This window comes from Schistocerca gregaria, chromosome 2, assembly GCF_023897955.1.
Source record: "Schistocerca gregaria isolate iqSchGreg1 chromosome 2, iqSchGreg1.2, whole genome shotgun sequence".
In the NCBI taxonomy this organism is placed as follows: Eukaryota; Metazoa; Arthropoda; class Insecta; order Orthoptera; family Acrididae; genus Schistocerca; species Schistocerca gregaria.
In genome coordinates this window covers 986,229,610-986,249,669 of record NC_064921.1, presented here as the reverse complement: position 1 = coordinate 986,249,669, position 20,060 = coordinate 986,229,610, and the positions used below count along the sequence as shown (strand labels likewise).

The 20,060-nt window shown below is 41.7% G+C and overlaps 1 protein-coding gene across 2 annotated transcripts in view; it reads left to right on the top strand.

Moving 5' to 3' along the window:
- LOC126335470 (leukocyte elastase inhibitor-like) overlaps positions 1–20,060 on the top strand; it is a 214,482-nt gene that overhangs the window by 81,597 nt on the left and 112,825 nt on the right. For both annotated transcript variants that reach the window (XM_049998784.1, XM_049998786.1), the window contains exon 2: positions 158–246. In XM_049998784.1, coding sequence (XP_049854741.1) covers positions 169–246 — 78 coding nt within the window. In that variant the 5' untranslated portion in view covers positions 158–168. The remainder of the gene's footprint in view (positions 1–157; positions 247–20,060) is intronic.

Genomic DNA, 20,060 nt, shown 5'->3' with positions numbered 1-20,060 from the left:
TTATCCTAGGACAACTAGCAGTACTAAACATCAAACAGTACTCAAGTACGCAAAGTCATTTAATGTAATCAATGTTATTACTCTCAGCTTACTTAATTTTTTAAGTTACAATTATGTTGTTTTAATTCTCATACTTACATCCTCATTTTGTCTGCAGGATCGCGGAAAATGGCCGAAGAAGAAGCTGCTCTCGCACTGAACTCAATAACCCAGGCGAACAATCAGTTCACTTTCGATCTCTACAATGTTGGTATTGTACATAAATCTGATTGCATGATTGATTTCATGTAAATATCTTTGTAATTAAAAGTTGTTACCCAGTAGCTGTCTCTCTCTCCATCTTTCACACACACACACACACACACACACACACACACACACACACGCACACATACACATAATCTTTTGACCAAAGACATCACGTAAATGCAGAGTGATTATAAATTAGTTACACAGAAGTGACCTTTAATTGTGAAAAGGATAAATAACTTACGGAAACGTTTGACAAAGCACCGAATGCAGTATATTTTACGTTTTATTCCTTTCTAATACTACTAGTTCCTGACGTTCCCGCCAGGTGGCTTGCGTGAATGTCTTATTCCAACAATCATAATGGATTCACATAACAGTGCAGAGTGTGGGCTGTGTTGTTTATGGTTTCATGAATCCAAATCCACCACTAGAGTACAGAGGCAATTCAGGGCTAAATATCGCAAGCCACCCCCTCAGAGACAAACTGCAATCATTTGGTACAATCGTTTCACGGAAGCTGCCTGTGTATCACATAGGACACCGGGTGAAGGTGGGCCAGCAGTCTCTGACGCAGCAACTGAACAAGTTTGGCAGTCTTACGTTTACAGCCCGGGTAAATCATTGAGACATGATAGCTAGGAATTAAATATCCCTACTGTTACAGCGCGGAAGGTATTACGGAAACGCTTGTCATTCAAATAATACAAATTGGAACTGTTGCAAGATTTAATAGAAAGTGAGAAAGGAAAACGGTCAGACTTTTTTGTGTAGAAATGTTTAGCAAACTGCAGACATAAGATTTTTTCAGTGACGAAGCCACCTTCTACATCTGCGATAAAGTGAATTGCATAACAATCGCATTTTGGGTAATCTGAAACCATGTCACTTAATCGAACATGTACGGGACACACATAAGGTTTGTGCTGTAAGCTGTTATAATATTGACGGCCCTTTCTTTTCTGCCGAGATTGCTGTAACAGGCGTATCGTACCTGGACATGGTCGGACAGTATCTAGTACTTCAATTAGAATAGGATATGGACATAGAATTTATTTTGGAGCAAGATGGCGCCTCACCACATTATCATCGTGAAATTTTCGCGAATCTCAGTAGAAATATGCCGACTCGAATAGAACGAGCTTGAATAATATGCTGGCCACCTCTCTCACATTATTTAACTCCAACAGACTTCTGTGTTGGGGTTACATTAAAGACAGTGTGTTTGTTCCTCCGATTCCGGGAAATAGGAAGGAGCTGCAATGAGGAATAACAAAAACGGCTGCCACCATACTTCAAGATTTGCTTCGTAGAATTTCGCAGGAAACTGATTACAGATGGAAAATTTGTCGTGTTACAAAAAGTAGCCACACTGAAAATTTCTAAATAAAGCTTGAAGATGTACCGCTTTCACTACTGCATTAAATATTTCTGTAAGTTATTTACCTTTTTCACAATTAAAGTTTACTTTTGTATAAGTAATTTATAAACATCCTCTACATATGTATGTGCATTAGTCCGACCATTATGTGCTCTACAGTCAGTCGCGTAGTTCGAATTGATTTGTAGTTTCAGTCATGTTAGTGTCTAAATCACACGCAACTCAAGGTGTCTTACTATTTTCACAAATGACTCCACTAATGTGTTTCCTGTTATTCTGTTGTTTGTTCGCACGAATGGCTGTCGGTTAATGGCAGTAGAACAACGGTCCTTTTCTGACCCATGGTTATTTGGAAAATTTCGTGCACGTCCGTCTACCCTGCCCGGTTTTTCCCCACTTTTTACACTCTCTGTGTCATACTTGAAAACTTAACATTCTCCGTATATTTATAATAATCTGAAATCTGTAATGTGCAATATAGTCTCTGGAACACATCCCCTATATTGTCTTCCCTGAAGACAAAGTTATCCTAAAAGTTTCTTTTGTTTTTCGAAATATATATTACATACACTTATTTCCTCTACTTTAGTTTCTAATACATCTTAGTTTGTGATTACTGTACTTATAATTCTGAATAGGTCAAAATGTGTATCAATCTTCCTGTTTGAATATTCATGTAAAGTATATGATTAGCGTGCTGGACGGACTTCTGCCTAATTTTAGTTGCAGTTGGTTAAGTGTTCACTAGTTCCATTGTAAACAATGCATGAAGTCATCATGCAACGATAGTTTAGTATAATTTAAGATTAAACTGCGGCTCTACATATTTACGTTGAGTGCGACTGTAAATTTATGTTGGTCACGTTTGACAAAAGGAATATGGGAAAGTTAGAACTTAATGATGTCGTCATTCCTTAAAAATGGAGAAGGTTGTTGGATGAAGGGCTACTGTGGCCCAATGCTGTCGTCATTCGTTAAAAATGGAGAAGGTTGTTGGATGAAGGGCAACTGTGGCCTGTCGAAGGATCAGTGAATTTTTTTTCTCTTGTTCATTACTCGTAAGCAGTGAGACCCGCTTCTATACAAGTGGTATTCCGGATATGATTTTCTGCTATGATTTAGCAAATATATGTAGTGTGTGAGCTTGTACTCCACTCTTCTTTTCGTTGGAGCGTTTACCTCGTCGAAGTACGAGGTCTGTTGCAAACAAATTTTGGCAAATTTGTTTTATTTGAAGATGCAGACGGATGCCACGAACTGGTACCCTCTGCACTGGGAAATATCCATATCACGCAGATCATCTATTGAGCTGAAACTTCCTGGCAGATTAATACGGCAGGATGTTTCAAAACTGCGCATGCCACTGCAGAGTGAAAATTCATTCTGGAAATATCTGTTAAGTTGTTCGGCCGATTTTTTCTAGAATCTTAGGGACGGAGGTTCTCTATTACCTCAAAAATGTAAACAGTAAAAATCCTTGCCCAATCTCTACACCCGAGATGGAGAAGCTTATGCTACATTTAACTGACGAAAAACTACAGAACATCTCTACCAGACAACTGACTGTAGACTCAGTAATCCCATTTTTACTGCAACTGCTTGAAATTTTTGCCTCCCACATCGACGAAGAAATGATTGGCGCACCCTTTCGGAAATTTCTGACGTGTTGCGAATGAATGTCACGGCTTCAAAAAACTTTGCGGCCCTTTCTTCAAAGTGGTTCAAATGGCTCTGAGAACTATGACACTTAACATCTGAGGTCATCAGTCCCCTAGAACTTAGAACTTAAACCTAACCAACCTAAGGACATTACACACACCCATGTCCGAGGCAGTATTCGAACCTGCGACCGTACCGGTCGCGCGGTTCCAGACTGTAGCGCCTAGAACCGCTCGGTCACATCGGCCGGCTTCCTTTCTTCATGGGTATTGATTGGTGTCTGGTGTATGTTTTCTTTTATAAATCCCTACACAAAAAAACCCAAGCGATCCTTGAGGTTGGAGACCACCACGCCTATCCCACGTGCTCCAGAACACTTTATCAAAATGTCACCTGACTACGCGACTGGAACGCGTCGGAGTGCCATTCTGTTGAAGCAACATCTTTCAGTGTATGTGGAAAGTTTCCAAATAGTACGGAAAATTCCACTTTCAAACTCTGTAAATCATTCTATCCATTTCATTCGAAAGGTAGACTGAAACGCCCAATCAAGTTGTCACCGACAGTTACTGCCAAGACTTCATCAAAGCGTTTCCTTGTGACCATGTTCCTGAATGTAACGGGAATTCTCATATCTGCACTAGTGAGAGTTGAGACTGTTAAATACTGTTTCTGATAAATAAGACTAAGCAGAGAAAATAAACATTTTTGGGACTCTGTTGCTGCCTTAACGCCCAGGCACAAACTTGGATCTTTCTTGCATGGCAAGATGGTAAACTGTTTTTCTTTGCGACATTCCAAACAAGCTGATGAATGGGATCGATTTCGTGAGCTGTTGCTCTGATGCTGATTGAAGGTGTTTCGATACACTGGAATTCCTCTTCTTCAAATTCCAGAGTCCTCACTGTTCTTCGCCATACTTTATTTGCCTCTTTGAACACAAACATGTCCGTTTTCTCAACATGTCCATTTTCTCAACATATCCATTTTCTCTACATATCCACTTTCTCAACATGTCCATTTTCTCAACATGTCCACTTCCTCAACATGTCCAGTTTATCAACATGTCCTTTTTCTCAACATGTCCATTTTCTCAACATGTCCATTTTCTTAACAGGTCTCTTTTTCTCTCTACCACAGCAATAAAGGTGTTTGGGAAATCTTCAACACCCACAGCTCTGCATCCCACTGCTCCATAATCAATATGGATGTCGGCTAGCTCGTTGTGTGTGCAACTTTTCATGGTGACTCCAGCAGGAACAAATGGAGTGTAGCAAAGAGGCTATGTCTGATACGTCTCCAGAGGTACACTGACATGGAAGATCTCCCAGAGGACCAGTTAGATTCTCGACCTCGCCACACCACTACTCACCAGCTCCTGCGCCTAGCAGAATAAGCTATTGTGGCGACATCTTTCTTAATCACAGAATGAATTTTCCACCCCACGCTGATTTGGAACTCCGTTGATTTTTCTTCATCCTTGATATTTTATATCGTTATTTTTAATGCACTTTATGGTTTTATAGACAAGATTAGCAAGTATTATTGGTTTTCAAATAGTGTATTGAAATGTCCATTGAAACTAAACTCTCCTCGTGTCTGTGTTTTGCCATGTTGCAATACGTTGGTAAAGCGCTATGGCAGATTTGGTGTTGGGTGTCCGTTGAAAGTCGCCGTGTTTATTTGATGGTTTGTTCGCCAATCCCCCCAGCGCCTCTCTAACTCCACGTCGACGTAGTGTAGCTGAAACTTCCTACGGTATAGTTATGAGAATGACTAGAAAGAGTAATATTTACGTTAGAGTCTCACCTAATTATTTTTCAGAGATTGTCATTTGTTCATCTCTTCCTTAAATACAACTTTTGCTCTTACTATCTAGTTGTAAGACGTAACATTCACAATTATAACTTTCCTTCGCCTGTATCAGAGCAAAAATAAAATCGGAGTCATTAACATTATATTCGACAACAGAGACAATAAAAATCAGAGATAATGCTTTTCTTATGCAAGGAGTAATGTCGTTGGTTTCTACATACCACGCAGTATCTGACCCTGCTATTACCGTAATAAAATGTGTTATTACAATTTCACGAGCTTTCGATGCTGTATGGCACTAGGACCACTTACATAAATTACTTGTGGAAGGAGTTTCCACGTCACATGTCAAGAAGATGACACAGAGTAACGTCTCATTCACACAGTTGTTCCCCAGGGGTCTGTTCTCGGCCCGCTGTTATACACACACTACACTGGAGACCTTCCTCAGATCGAGCGGCTGGAACTTGCCATATGTACTGACGACACCACTGTGTTCAGGCGCACTGTGAACGTCAAGTTGCGCTGACGACTGCAGCAAGCAATCTACATCCTCGCCGAGTGGGCAAGGGACTGGTAACTGTCATATAAAGCCTCAGAAACCTAGAAAGTGATGCCCAAAGAGTTACAAAAAGTTGTGGTGCGGGCCAAACCTGTCGAGTCACGTAGGTCAGGAGACTGACGTGGCACCAACACGTTCTCCAGGTCAGAGGAAAGGCATTCGGAATAGTGATGGAACTTTCTCCTCTCTTAAACAACTTGGCTTCCCTTCTTTCTAAACTTGGGATCACCCTATATCAGGGGTCTCCAAACGTTGTAGCTTAAGGACCAGACTGGCTCTTGCACTAAGTCCCAAGGCCGAGACCTAGCTATAGTCTACGTTGAGTTCCTCTCGGAACTCCTCGGTACAGTTCGGAAGTTTTCGTGACGCTTGTCACTGCTGCCAGCCTTTACATCGAGTGGCACTGCAATTGCCACTACGCAGACAACTGCTTAATGTTTTTTGACCTTGAGCTGTGGCATCAAATTCATTTCATATAGCCAGCCGGGGTGGCCGAGCGGTTCTAGGCGCTACAGTCTGGACCGCGAGACTGCTACGGTCGCAGGTTCGAATCCTGCCCCAGGCATGGATGTGTGTGATGTCCTTAGGTTAGTTAGGTTTAACTATTTCTAAGTTCTAGGGGACTGATGACCTCCGATGTTAAGTCCCACAGTGCTCAGAGCCATTTGAATTTTGAACCATCGCGACATTCGTCTCCACGCGCCGGCAATAGGGGTTACTTCTTCTTTCCCTGCGATTACCGCTGACATGTTTCAATAGAAGCTGGACAGACTGTAATTCATCGTACCAATATACTGCAGTGTTGAGTTACGAGCAAATTTTTGTTTCAAGACTAGACGATAATTGAGATGTCTATGGCACAGGGAGCGGTGATGGACTCCACTCCTTAGTTTCTGTTGCTACTTAACGGCCAAGTGCCCAGGTCATTTCAGTGCTGCGGTGATAGCCAATGCGAGTTCTGAGCCTTACGTGTTGATACGACTGCTTCCGGCGATGCTAGATCTTTAGTAGTGACGTCTCCCAGAGACTAGAGAAGTTCAGTAGTGCAGTAGGATCCGGCGGGAAGCGGCAACGCGTGCAATCTGAAAAACCAAGTCCACTCCTGGAAATTGAAATAAGAACACCGTGAATTCATTGCCCCAGGAAGGGGAAATTTTATTGACACATTCCTGGGGTCAGATACATCACATGATCACACTGCCAGAACCACAGGCACATAGACACAGGCAACAGAGCATTCACAATGTCGGCACTAGTACAGTGTATATCCACCTTTCGCACCAATGCAGGCTGCTATTCTCCCATGGAGACGATCGTAGAGATGCTGGATGGAGTCCTGTGGAACGGCTTGCCATGCCATTTCCACCTGGCGCCTCAGTTGGACCAGCGTTCGTGCTGGACGTGCAGACCGCGTGAGACGACGCTTCATCCAGTCCCAAACATGCTCAATGGGGGACAGATCCGGAGATCTTGCTGGCCAGGGTAGTTGACTTACACCTTCTAGAGCACGTTGGGTGGCACGGGATACATGCGGACGTGCATTGTCCTGTTGGAACAGCAAGTTCCCTTGCCGGTCTAGGAATGGTAGAACGATGGGTTCGATGACGGTTTGGATGTACCGTGCACTATTCTACATCTACATCTACATCTACATCTACATCTATACTCCGCAAGCCATCTGATGGTGTGTGGCGGAGGGTACCCTGAGTACCTCTATCGGTTCTCCCTTCTATTCCAGCCTCGTATTGTACGTGGAAAAAAGGATTGTCGGTATGCTTCTGTGTGGGCTCTAATCTCTCTGATTTTATCCTCATGGTCTCTTCGCGAGATATACGTAGGAGGGAGCAATATACTGCTTGATTCTTCAGTGAAGCTATGTTCTCGAAGCCCATACCGAGCTACTGAGCGTCTCTCCTGCAGAGTCTTCCACTGGAGTTTATCTATCATCTCCGTAACGCTTTCGCGATTGCTAAATGATCCTGTAACGAAGCGCGCTGCTCTCCGTTGGATCTTCTCTATCTCTTCTATCAACCCTATCTGGTGCAGATCCCACATTGCTGAGCAGTATTCAAGCAGTGGGTGCACAAGCGTAGTGTAACCTACTTCCTTTGTTGTCGGATTGCATTTACTTAGGATTCTTCCAATGAATCTCAGTCTGGCATCTGCTTTACCGACGATCAACTTTATATGTTCATTCCATTTTATTTCATTTTAAATCACTCTGTGTCCCCTCGACGATCACTAGAGGTGTACGGCCAGTGTAGGAGATCGCTCCCCACACCATGATGCCGGGTGTTGGCTCTGTGTGCCTTGGTCGTATGTAGTCCTGATTGTGGCGCTCACCTGCACGGCGCCAAACACGCATACGACCATCATTGGCACCAAGGCAGAAGCGACTCTCATCGCTGAAGACGACACGTCTCCATTCGTCTCTCCATTCACGCCTGTCGCGACACCACTGGAGGCGGGCTGCATGATGTTGGGGCGTGAGCGGAAGACGGCCTAACGGTGTGTGGGACCGTAGCCCAGCTTCATGGAGACAGCTGCGAATGGTCCTCGCCGATACCACAGGAGCAACAGTGTCCCTAATTTGCTGGGAAGTGGCGGTGCGGTCCCCTAGGGCACTGCGTAGGATCCTACGGTCTTGGCGTGCATCCGTGCGTCGCTGCGGTCCGGTCCCAGGTCGACGGGCACGTGCTCCTTCCGCCGACCGCTGGCGACAACATCGATGTACTGTGGAGACCTCACGCCCCACGTGTTGATCAATTCGGCGGTACGTCCACCCGGCCTCCCGCATGCCCACTATACGCGCTCGCTCAAAGTCCGTCAACTGCACATACGGTTCACGTCCACGCTGTCGCGGCATGCTACCAGTGTTAAAGACTGCGATGGAGCTCCGTATGCCACGGCAAACTGGCTGAAACTGACGGCGGCGGTGCACAAATGCTGCGCAGCTAGCGCCATTCGACGGCCAACACCGCGGTTCCTGGTGTGTCCGCTGTGCCGTGCGTGTGATCATTGCTTGTACAGCCCTCTCGCAGTTGTCGGAGCAAGTATGGTGGGTCTGACACACCGGTGTCAATTTGTTTTTTTTTTTCCATTTCCAAGAGTGTATATTGGGACGGGCGTGTTTCGTGACTACAGTTTCTTATTGAAGATACAGTATTTAATTTAAATAAAATTGCCTTAAAGATAACTCCAGTGCAATTCTTTACTCAGAACCGTTGCTTTTAATATTGTTAATTGGCATTATTTTGATTTGCAATTACATACGTTTTGTGTGGATTTGTGTAAATATTGAAAAGAAACGGGAGATAGATAGTGAGTGCAGAAATTTTACAGAGCAATGGGGGCATAAATATTTCGCGATTCAGTTAAGTAATACAATTTACAATGAAAAAACAGCACTTCTCAAAGAATGCAGTGTAAGACGTCATTATGAGGCTAAACATTCTCAAAATTATTCAAAATTTACCGGAAGCCAACGGTTATAAATATACCTGTCTTTGAAACGCGATCTGAACTCTTAGCAAATATTGTTTACGAAAGGGAATGCTGGACAAGAAGAGGCAACTCCTGCTAGTTTACTCGTGACTCACTCTATAGTAGAACATGGAAAACCATTTACTGACAACAAATTAATAAAGGATTGCATGATTGGAGCATTGAAGAAATTTATTCAGAAAAAGCCTGTTTATTTTAAAAAAAGTCAGTTTATTTAAAAAAAAGTCTGTTTCTCGGCAAACACTGTGGCTGAAGGAGTAAATGGTATTGCTGAAAATATATTAACTCAATTGTACTAGAAAACTCGACACTTATGAGTCAACAGATGTTTCAGATACTGCACAGGTCTTAATTTTTATTCGAGAGATAAATAGAAAGTGCGTCAACGGCAGTGAAGGCGGAGATGAAGATCATCGGTACGGCGGAACTGGCGGAAGAGGCAACGTTGCTTTTTGGGATACTATAAAAGCTATCGTCCAGGGTTATTTGGACAAAGGGCACGACGGTTCCACATGTTAGTGGCGGCTGATCTATAAAACTCAGAAGTGGAACTCTGAGCTTAACCAGACTGAAATCTCAATTTCAGTCACAAACCCAGTCCAATTAAATCAACATGGATACAGCACCTTCAAAGACAAATTACCCCAGTGGGTCAAGTCCCACTCTTGAAAAACCGCAAGTGGTCTATTCGGATTCTGGGGAGACCACAGAAGTGTGCATGGAGGTAAATCGGAGTACCTCAAAACCCCGTAATAGCAAAATCAAACCAAAATCTAGAATCTGGCTAATGACATTTAATGTAAATTCTCTCTTAAAAATGGGAAAACAAAAAAAAGTCCTGGACAAATCCAGAGAACGTAAAATCAAAATTATTGTATTTCAGGAATCATGATATACAGATGAAAATCCTTTTGATTCGGAAGGATACAGGATATACAAAGAAAAACCTGGAAAACAAGCCATGGCAAATTGTCCACAATTTGGAACTGGATGTATAGTAGATACATCAATACTTGATTGAGTCGCGACCTTCAAATCTTACTCGGGTCGGTTCTCCACGATGACAATAAAATCAGCTAATATGATATACACTCTAATCAACGGACATGCACCAACTAACATCACTAACAAAAACAAAGTAGAAGAATTCTGGATCCAATTAGATATTATTCTCCAAAAAATCCCAAATAACCATGTCACAATCCTTATGGGCAATTTCAATGCACAAATCGGTAAAGAAAAGAAATGTCGATATTGGGTAGGTAAATGGTCAGGGCATACACAGAGCCGGCCGCGGTGGTCTAGCGGTTCTAGGCGCTCAGTCAGGAACCGCGCGACTGCTACGGTCGCAGGTTCGAATCCTGCCTCGGGCATGGATGTGTGTGATGTCCTTAGGTTAGTTAGGTTTAAGTAGTTCTAAGTTCTAGGGGACTAATGACCACAGATGTTAAGTCCCATAGTGCTCAGAGCCATTTGAACCATTTTTTGAACCATACACAGACCAACCGGAATGGCATGCGACTCATTGAAACCTGCAAAAACCATGGCCTATTTTTCAAATCAACAATTTTCAAGAAAAGAGCTTCGAAAACTTGGATCTCACCTAATCCATTACTAGGTGAATATCAGTTGTATCATGTAATGATCTCCCATGTAAAAACAGTAGAAATCATGAAACTTAAAGTCCTTAATGGACTAGTCCTAGATTATGACCATTACCCAAAAATATTCTCCCTAGATGCCATTCCAGAAAAAAGAAAATGCACTAAGAAATTTCCACGCCGTAAATATGATGTACAAAAGATAAATGGTAAAGAACAATTTACAAAAGAAACACAAAATTTAAAACCACAAAATTGGCAACAGCTGCAGGCAGGAGTTTTAGAAGCAGCTGAAACTGTAGCACCGCAAACAAGAACACGTAAACACCCATGGTGCACAGATGAGCGTGACCAACTGATAAATCTGACAGCAGGCGTGGCAAAATTGGTTATGCAACAAAAATCAAAAGACCCCGGAAGATCTCAAAGATACCAGAAAAACAGTCACAAAAGCAATACGAACAGTCCGTAAACAGCACGAAGACAAAAAATTGCAAGACATAGAAAATGATTTCAAGAAAAACAATTCCCGAAATTTCTACAGAGTATTCAAACAAAAATTAACAAAGTACTCTCCTCCAGCACTCCAATTCAAGAATGACCATGGGGAAATTGCTCATACCAACAACGAAAACTGTGAAATTCTTGCAAAATACTTTTCTAAATTACTGAATTGTGAAAAGCCTGCAGAAAAATTTGAGTTCCATCGTACACAACTAAACCCAGACTCAAAGTCACCAAGTATACAAGAGATCAAAGAGATAATTCAGTCACTGAAAAATAACAAAGCATCAGGAGAAGACCAAATCATCGCAGAATTATGGAAAAATGCAGGAGAAAATCTTACTGCAAAACTCAAAGAAATTATGCATGAAATCTGGAAATCTGAAAAAATCCCCACAGATTGGAATTCTGCAATCATACATTCTCTGTCCCCCCCCCCCCCCCATGAACCATGGACCTTGCCGTTGGTGGGGAGACTTGCGTGCCTCAGCGATACAGATAGCCGTACCGTAGGTGCAACCACAACGGAGGGGTATCTGTTGCGAGGCCAGACAAACGTGTGGTTCCTGAAGAGGGGCAGCAGCCTTTTCAGTAGTTGCAGGGGCAACAGTCTGGATGATTGACTGATCTGGCCTTGTAACACTAACCAAAACGGCCTTTATGTGGTGTTACTGCGAACGGCTGAAAGCAGGGGGAAACTACAGCCGTATTTTTCCCGAGGGCATGCAGCTTTACTGTATGGTTAAATGATGATGGCGTCCTCTTGGGCTAAATTGAAACGTCCCCTTGGAAAAATTATACAAGACTGTGCTTAAACTGACACACAACAATTTTTAGCGCAACGCAATCTGACTTTCAAAAGTCCCTACAAAAAAAAGGCCCTGACTAACATTAACCTATACGTTTCACAAATCGCACTAACCAAAATGGCCTTGGTACTGCGAACGACTGAAAGCAAGGGGAACCTACAGTCGTAATTTTTCCCGATGGCGTGCAGCTTTACTGTATGATTAAATGATGATGGCGTCCTCTTGGGTAAAATATTCCGGAGGTAAAATAGTCCCCCATTTGGATCTCCGGGCGGGGACTACTAAAGAGGATGTCGTTATCAGGGAAAGAAAACTGGCGTTCTACGGATCGGAGCGTGGAATGTCAGATCCCTTAATCGGACAGGTATGTTAGAAAATTCAAAAAGGGAAATGGATAGGTTAAAGTTAGATATAGTGGGAATTAGTGAAGTTCGGTGGCAGGAGGAACAAGACTTCTGGTCAGGTGACTACAGGGTTATAAACGCAAAATCAAATAGGGGTAATGCAGGAGTAGGTTTAATAATGAATAGGAAAATAGGAATGCAGGTAAGCTACTACAAACAGCATAGTGAACGCATTATTGTGGCCAAGATAGATACGAAGCCCACACCTACTACAGTAGTACAAGTTTATATGCCAACTAGCTCTGCAGATGACGAAGGAATTGAGGAAATTAAGATGAAATAAAAGAAATTATTTAGATAGTGAAGGGAGACGAAAATTTAATAGTCATGGGTGACTGGAATTGGAGTATAGGAAAAGGGAGAGAAGAAAACGTAGTAGGTGAATATGGATTGGGGCTAAGAAATGAAAGAGGAACCCGCCTGGTAGAATTTTGCACAGAGCACAACTTAATCATAGCTAACACTTGGTTTCAGAATCATGAAAGGAGGTTGTATACATGGAAGAACCGTGGAGATACTAAAAGGTATCAGATAGATTATATAATGGTAAGACAGAGATTTAGGAACCAGGTTTTAAATTGTAAGACATTTCCAGGGGCAGATGTGGACTCTGACCACAATCTATTGGTTATGAACTGTAGATTAAAACTGAAGAAACTGCAAAAAGGTGGGAATTAAAGGAGATGGGAATTGGATAAACCGAAAGAACCAGAGGTTGTACAGAGTTTCAGGGAGAGCATAAGGGAACAATTGGCAGAAATGGGGAAAGAAATACAGTAGAAGAAGAATGGGTAGCTTTGAGGGATGAAGTAGTGAATGCAGCAGAGGATCAAGTAGGTAAAAAGATGAGGGCTAGTAGAAATCCTTGGGTAACAGAAGAAATATTGAATTTAATTGATGAAAGGAGAAAATATAAAAATGCAGTAAATGAAGCAGGGAAAAATGAATACAAACGTCTCAAAAATGAGATAGACAGGAAGTGCAAAATGGCTAAGCAGGGATGGCTAGAGGACAAGTGTAAGGATGTAGAGGCTTATCTCAGTAGGGGTAACATAGATACTGCCTACAGGAAAATTAAAGAGACCTTTGGAGAAAAGAGAGCCATTTGCATGAATATCAAGAGCTCAGATGGAAACCCAGTTCTAAGCAAAGAAGGAAAAGCACAAAGGTGGAAGGAGTACATAGAGCGTCTATACAGGGGCGATATTCTTGAGGCCAATATTATGGAAATGGAAGAGGAGGTAGATGAAGATGAAGTGGGAGATACGATACTGCGTGAAGAGTATGACAGAGCACTGAAAGACCTGAGTCGAAACAAGGCCCCCGGAGTAGACAACATTCCATTGGAACTACTGACGGCCTTGGGAGAGCCAGTCCTGACAAAACTCTACCATCTGGTGAGCAAGATGTATGAAACAGGTGAAATACCCTCAGTCTTCAAGAAGAATATAATAATTCCAATCCCAAAAAAAGCAGGTGTTGACAGATGTGAAAATTACCGAACAATCAGTTTAATAAGCCACAGGTGCAAAATAGTAACACGAATTCTTTACAGACAAATGGAAAAACTAGTAGAAGCCGACCTTGGGGAAGATCAGTTTGGATTCCGTAGAAATACTGGAACACGTGAGGCAATACTGACCTACGACTTATCTTAGAAGAAAGATTAAGGAAAGGCAAACCTATGATTCTAGCATTTGTAGACTTAGAGAAAGCTTTTGACAATGTTGACTGGAATACTCTCTTTCAAATTCTAAAGGTGGCAGAGGTAAAATACAGGGAGCGAAAGGCTATTTACAATTTGTACAGAAACCAGATGGCAGTTATAAGAGTGGAGGGGCATGAAAGGGAAGCAGTGGTTGGGAAGGGAGTGAGACAGGGTTGCAGCCTGTCCCCGATGTTATTCAATCTGTATATTGAGCAGGCAGTAAAGGAAACAAAAGGAAAATTCCGAGTAGGTATTAAAATCCATGGAGAAGAAATAAAAACTTTGAGGTTCGCCGATGACATTGTAATTTTGTGAGAGACATCAAAGGACTTGGAAGAGCAGTTGAACGGAATGGATAGTGTCTTGAAAGGAGGATATAAGATGAACATCAACAAAAGAAGCAAAACGAGGATAATGGATTGTAGTCGAATTAAGTCGGGTGGTGCCGAGGGAATTAGATTACGAAATGAGACACTTAAAGTAGTAAATGAGTTTTGCTATTACGGGAACAAAATAACTGATAATGGTCGAAGTAGAGAGGATATAAAATGTAGACTGGCAATGGCAAGGAAAGCGTTTCTGAAGAAGAGAAATTTGTTAACATCGAGTATAGATTTAAGTGTCAGGAAGTCATTTCTGAAAGTATTTGTATAGAGTGTAGCCATGTATGGAAGTTAAACATGGACGATAAATAGTTTGGACAAGAAGAGAATAGAAGCTTTTGAAATGTGGTGCTACAGAAGAATGCTGAAGATTAGATGTGTAGATCACATAACTAATGAGGAAGTATTGAATAGGATTGGGGAGAAGAGAAGTTTGTGGCACAACTTGACCAGAAGAAGGGAACGGTTGGTAGGACATGTTCTGAGGCATCAAGGGATCGCCAATTTAGCATTGTAGGGCAGCATGGAGGGTAAAAATCGTAGAGGGAGACCAAGAGATGAATACACTAAGCAGATTCAGAAGGATGTAGGTTGCAGTAGGTATTGGGAGATGAAGCAGCTGGCACAGGATAGGGTAGCATGGAGAGCTGCATTAAACCAGTCTCAGGGCTGAAGAGAACAACAACAACACATCCTCTGTACAAAAAAGGAAGTAAAACAGACCCCAACAACTATCGTGGAATCTGTTTATTGTCAATAACATACAAAATTCTGTCTAAAGCCCTACTAAACCGCGCGGAGCCTAGCTCGATTCAAAACTAGGCGAATACCAAGGTGGGTTCAGAAAAGGTCGATCATGCGCAGAACAAATCCTTAACTTGAAAAACTCAATGAAATATTTACATAGTACTTCAAGCAAACGTTATGTCATCACGTTTGTCGACTTTAAAAAAGCATATGACAGTATAGACCGAGGATCCCTTTTTGAAGTATTAGCAGAATTTGGACTAGATCAAAAGACAACAAACATCATAAAAGAAACACTCACAGAGACCAAATCCAAATTAAAATTTATGGGAGAATTGAGCACAGAATTTGAAATAGACACAGGAGTTCGACAAGGGGATGTACTGTCCTCAGTGCTCTTCAATTGTGCTCTCCAAAAAGTTGTTGGAGAATGGAGAAAAGCAGGTGCACCAGCACACAGACTGGGATCAAGACGCAAGGGCATAGAATTAGACTGTTTAGCATTTGCCGATGACATAGCACTGATTGCACAAGACATTACCGATGCACAGAAACAGCTAGAATTATTACAAGAGCAGGCAGAAAAAATGGAATTACAAATTTCATTTGAAAAAAAAAATTATGACTGACATCTAAGATGCACCTTCTGATCTCAAAATTGGTAATAACTACATCTCTCGAGTAAAAGAATTTAAATATTTAGGTGAATGGATTGCAGAAAATTGTAATGAAAAGAAATCTGTCAGATCACGAGTCCAGAAAATGGAGACGGCGTTTCAGTTAACAAAAAACATTAACAAGAAAAAGAGTCTCTCGTGGAACTGCAAAATACGACACTATACAACAGTAATTAGACCCGAAGCTCTCTACCCATCTGAGACACTAAACCTTCAACACAGAACACTAAAAGGGGAATTAGACGTGGAAGAACGTAAGATAATGAGGAAAATCCTAGGACAAAGAACTAAAGATGGTGTGCACTATCCAAAACCCAGTGCAGAAATATATAAAAATATCTCCAAAATAACAGACACAATGCGCATGAAAAGAATCCAATTCATGGGATATTTAGAAAGAATGGACTCAAACAGGTTAACGCACAAAATCCATACATTTTGAAAGAACAAAATTACAAGACCGAACTGGTACAAACAAACAGAAAAAGACCTGAAAGAATTAGGGTCTCCAAATCTACATGATAGAAATGAAATCAGAAAACTCACAAACACACGGGGTTTTGAGGAAGAAGAGAGAAAAGCTAACCGACATACGTGGTCTACGCAACGAAAGCTAGCCCATTCGTTGTTTATGAAGGAATACTGGGCGAAAAGGAAGGCCAACAAATGTTGATTACGCGTGGTCCTAAGTGATCTATCCGCGACGAAGAAGAAGAAGTGTATGAATAGCATCTTGAAGTTCATAGCATTCATGGCACGGCCACGGAAGAAGAAATTATTTTCAATCGAAAAACTGACAATGTGTCACAAATGATGGTGTCAACAACATGTGTGGAAAAACAAAGGTGTCGTTGCTCTCGTGTCAAAGGCGCTAGAAAATGAGGATGGATCAAAACCATTAATCACACAGTGCGTCATTTATCAACAGTATTTATGAGGAAAATGCTTCGATGTGTCGGAAGTTTTAAAGCCTGTCATGTCAGCTGTTAATTAGATGAGAACAGACGATCTCAGTCCATCAGTTTATTGAAAATGATTGAAGAAAATGACTTAGCGTATTACAGAGCAGTAGTGAAGAACCTATGACGTGATTTTTTAAGCTCAGAATAGGAGTCGAAACTTTCTTCAACGAAAGGAATCATCCTCTGGCTGACTTACAAAACAATGATTGCTTATGGACGTTATTATACAAATGTAACTAAACATATGAATGACCTTACTTTAAAATTACAAGGAGAAAACCAGCTACTGCCTGATTTGTACGGTCGTATTAAATCCTTTCACATAAAATTGATCTTATTTCAGTCTCAATTAAACAAAACATGTTTCACGTATTTAAATACGTACATGGCAATTATCCAGTCATTAATCAGAGACTCCATTTCCGGTAGATTTCGCAATTGAAACTTTGATTGCCTTAAAACTAAATTTTGAGTCTCGCTTTCAGATTTCGACGCAATTTCAAAGTCGAATTAAATCGGATGATGCTGAGAGAATTACGCTACTGGCCATTAAAATTGCTACACCAAGAAGAAATGCAGATGATAAACGGGTATTCATTAACAAAAATATTATACTAGAACTGACATGTGATTACATTTTCACGCAATTTGGGTGCATAGATCCTTAGAAATCAGTACCCAGAACAACCACCTCTGGCGTATTGTGACGAGGCAGTTGCTCGGCAACCATTGACCAGACGTTTTCAATTGGTGAGAGATCTGGAGAATGTGCTGGCCAGGGCAGCAAGTCGAACATTTTCTGTGTCCAGAAAGGCCCTTACAGGACCTGCAACATGCGATCGAGCATTATCCTGCTGAAATGTAGGGTTCCGCAGGGATCGAATGAAGGGTAGAGCCACGGGTCGTAACACATCTGAAATGTAACGTCCACTATTCAAAGTGCCGTCAATGCGAACAAGAGGTGACCGAGACGTGTAACCAACGCCATCCCATACCATCACGCCGGGTGATACACCAGCATGGCGATGACGAATTCACGCTTCCAATGTGCGTTCACCGCGATGTCGCCAAACACAGATGCGACCATCATGATGCTGTAAAGAGAACCTGCATTCATCCCAAAAAATGACGTACTGCCGTTCGTGCACCCAGGTTCGTCGTTGAGTACACCATCACAGGCGCTCCTGTCTATGATGCAGCGTCAAGTGTAACCGCAGCCACAGTCTCCGAGCTGTTCGTGCAGATGGTTGTTGTCTTGCAAACGTCCCCATCTGTTGACTCAGGGATCGAGACATGGCTGCAAGATCATTTACATCCATCCGGATAAGATGCCTGTCATCTCGACTTCTAGTGATACGATGCCGTTGGGATCCAGCACGGCGTTTCGTATTACCCTCCTGAACCAACCGATTCCATATTCTGCTAACAGTCATTGTATCTCGACCAACGCGAGCAGCAATGTCGCGATACGACAAACCGCAATCGCGATAGGCTGCAATCCGACCTTTATCAAAGTCGGAAACGTGATGGTACGCATTTCTCCTCCTTACACGAGGCATCGCAACAACGTTTTACCAGGCAACGGCGGTCAACTGCTGTTTGTGTATGAGAAATCGGTTGGAAACTTTCCTCATGTCAGCATGTTGTAGGTGTCGCTACCGGTGCCAACCTTGTGTGATTGCTCTGAAGAGCTAATCATTTGCATATCACAGCGTCTTCTTCCTGTCGGTTAAATTTAGCGTCTGTAGCACGTCATCGTCGTGGTGTAGCAATTTTAATGGCCAGTAGTATAGATTAGAAAATGAGACGCTTAAAGTAGTAAATGAGTTTTGCTATTTGGGGAGCAGAATAACTAATGATAGTCGAAGTAGAGAGGATATAAAATGTAGACTGGCAATGGCACGAGTATAGATTTCAGTGTCAGGAAGTCGTTTCTGAAAGTGTTTGTCTGGAGTGTAGCCATGTATGGAAGTGAAACGTGGACGATAAATCGTTTAGACAAGAAGAATGCTGAAGATTAGATGTGTAGATCACACAACTAATGACGAGATATTGAACAGAATTGTGGAGAAGAGAAATTTGTGGCACATCTCGCCCAGAAGAGATCGGTTGGTCGGACATATTCTGAGGGATCAAGATATCACCAGTTTAGTATTGGAGGGCAGCGTGGAGGGTAAAAGTCGTAGAGTGAGACCAAGAGATGAATATACCAAACAGATTCAGAAGGATGTAGGTTGCAGTAGGCATTGGGAGATGAAGAAGCTTGGACAGGATAGAGTAGCATGGAGAGCTGCATCAAACCGCTCTCTGGACTGAAGATCACAACAACAACAACAACAATTCTCTGTAAGAAAAACATTCTTCAATCTTAAATATAAAAAATTACTGACAGATTGAAATTGAGTGATGAGTATTTGAAGTCGCTGCTGATAAATTCCACTAGTAAAATTGATCCGTAACTGCAAACAGTTGTAAGTGGGAAGTTACAGCTGCATAAATCTCATTAATTATAATGACAATGCTTAATTTCTTTATGTGAATTGCCTACAAAAGTGATTTTGGTACAATAAATTTTCAAGGAGTCTCATGTAATTAATTGCAGTTAAAACGTCAAGTTACATTATATATGTGATATAAGGTGTATCTTAATTAGGCATAAAAGAAAAACAACTGAGTATTGTACATATTTTGTATGGTTTATGTTGAACATTTACACTGCACAGTGTTACTTCGCTTAGTAAGCATTCATTCATGAATCTTACTTGTATTAAAAACTCCTTAAGCGAAACACTTTTTTCCGTAGGAATCCATGTAGAATATGTCAATGCGCTCCATCCAGCAAAAAACAGGAACTCAAACAAATTTATTACACAGTATTGCAATTTTTTATTTATAGTACAGTACATATTAGTTTAGAAGAACGTTATGTCAGGGTATTTCTTTATGCCTGAATTTCAAAACTTGTCGAAAAAGAATCATAGCATTACCGTTAGTTAAATTCGTAGTGTGCGTGGCTGCTGCCTTACCGGCAGCTTTAATGAAATCGTGTCAGTTAACGACGCAAATCAGAACTAATTCATAAACAGATAGTTAAA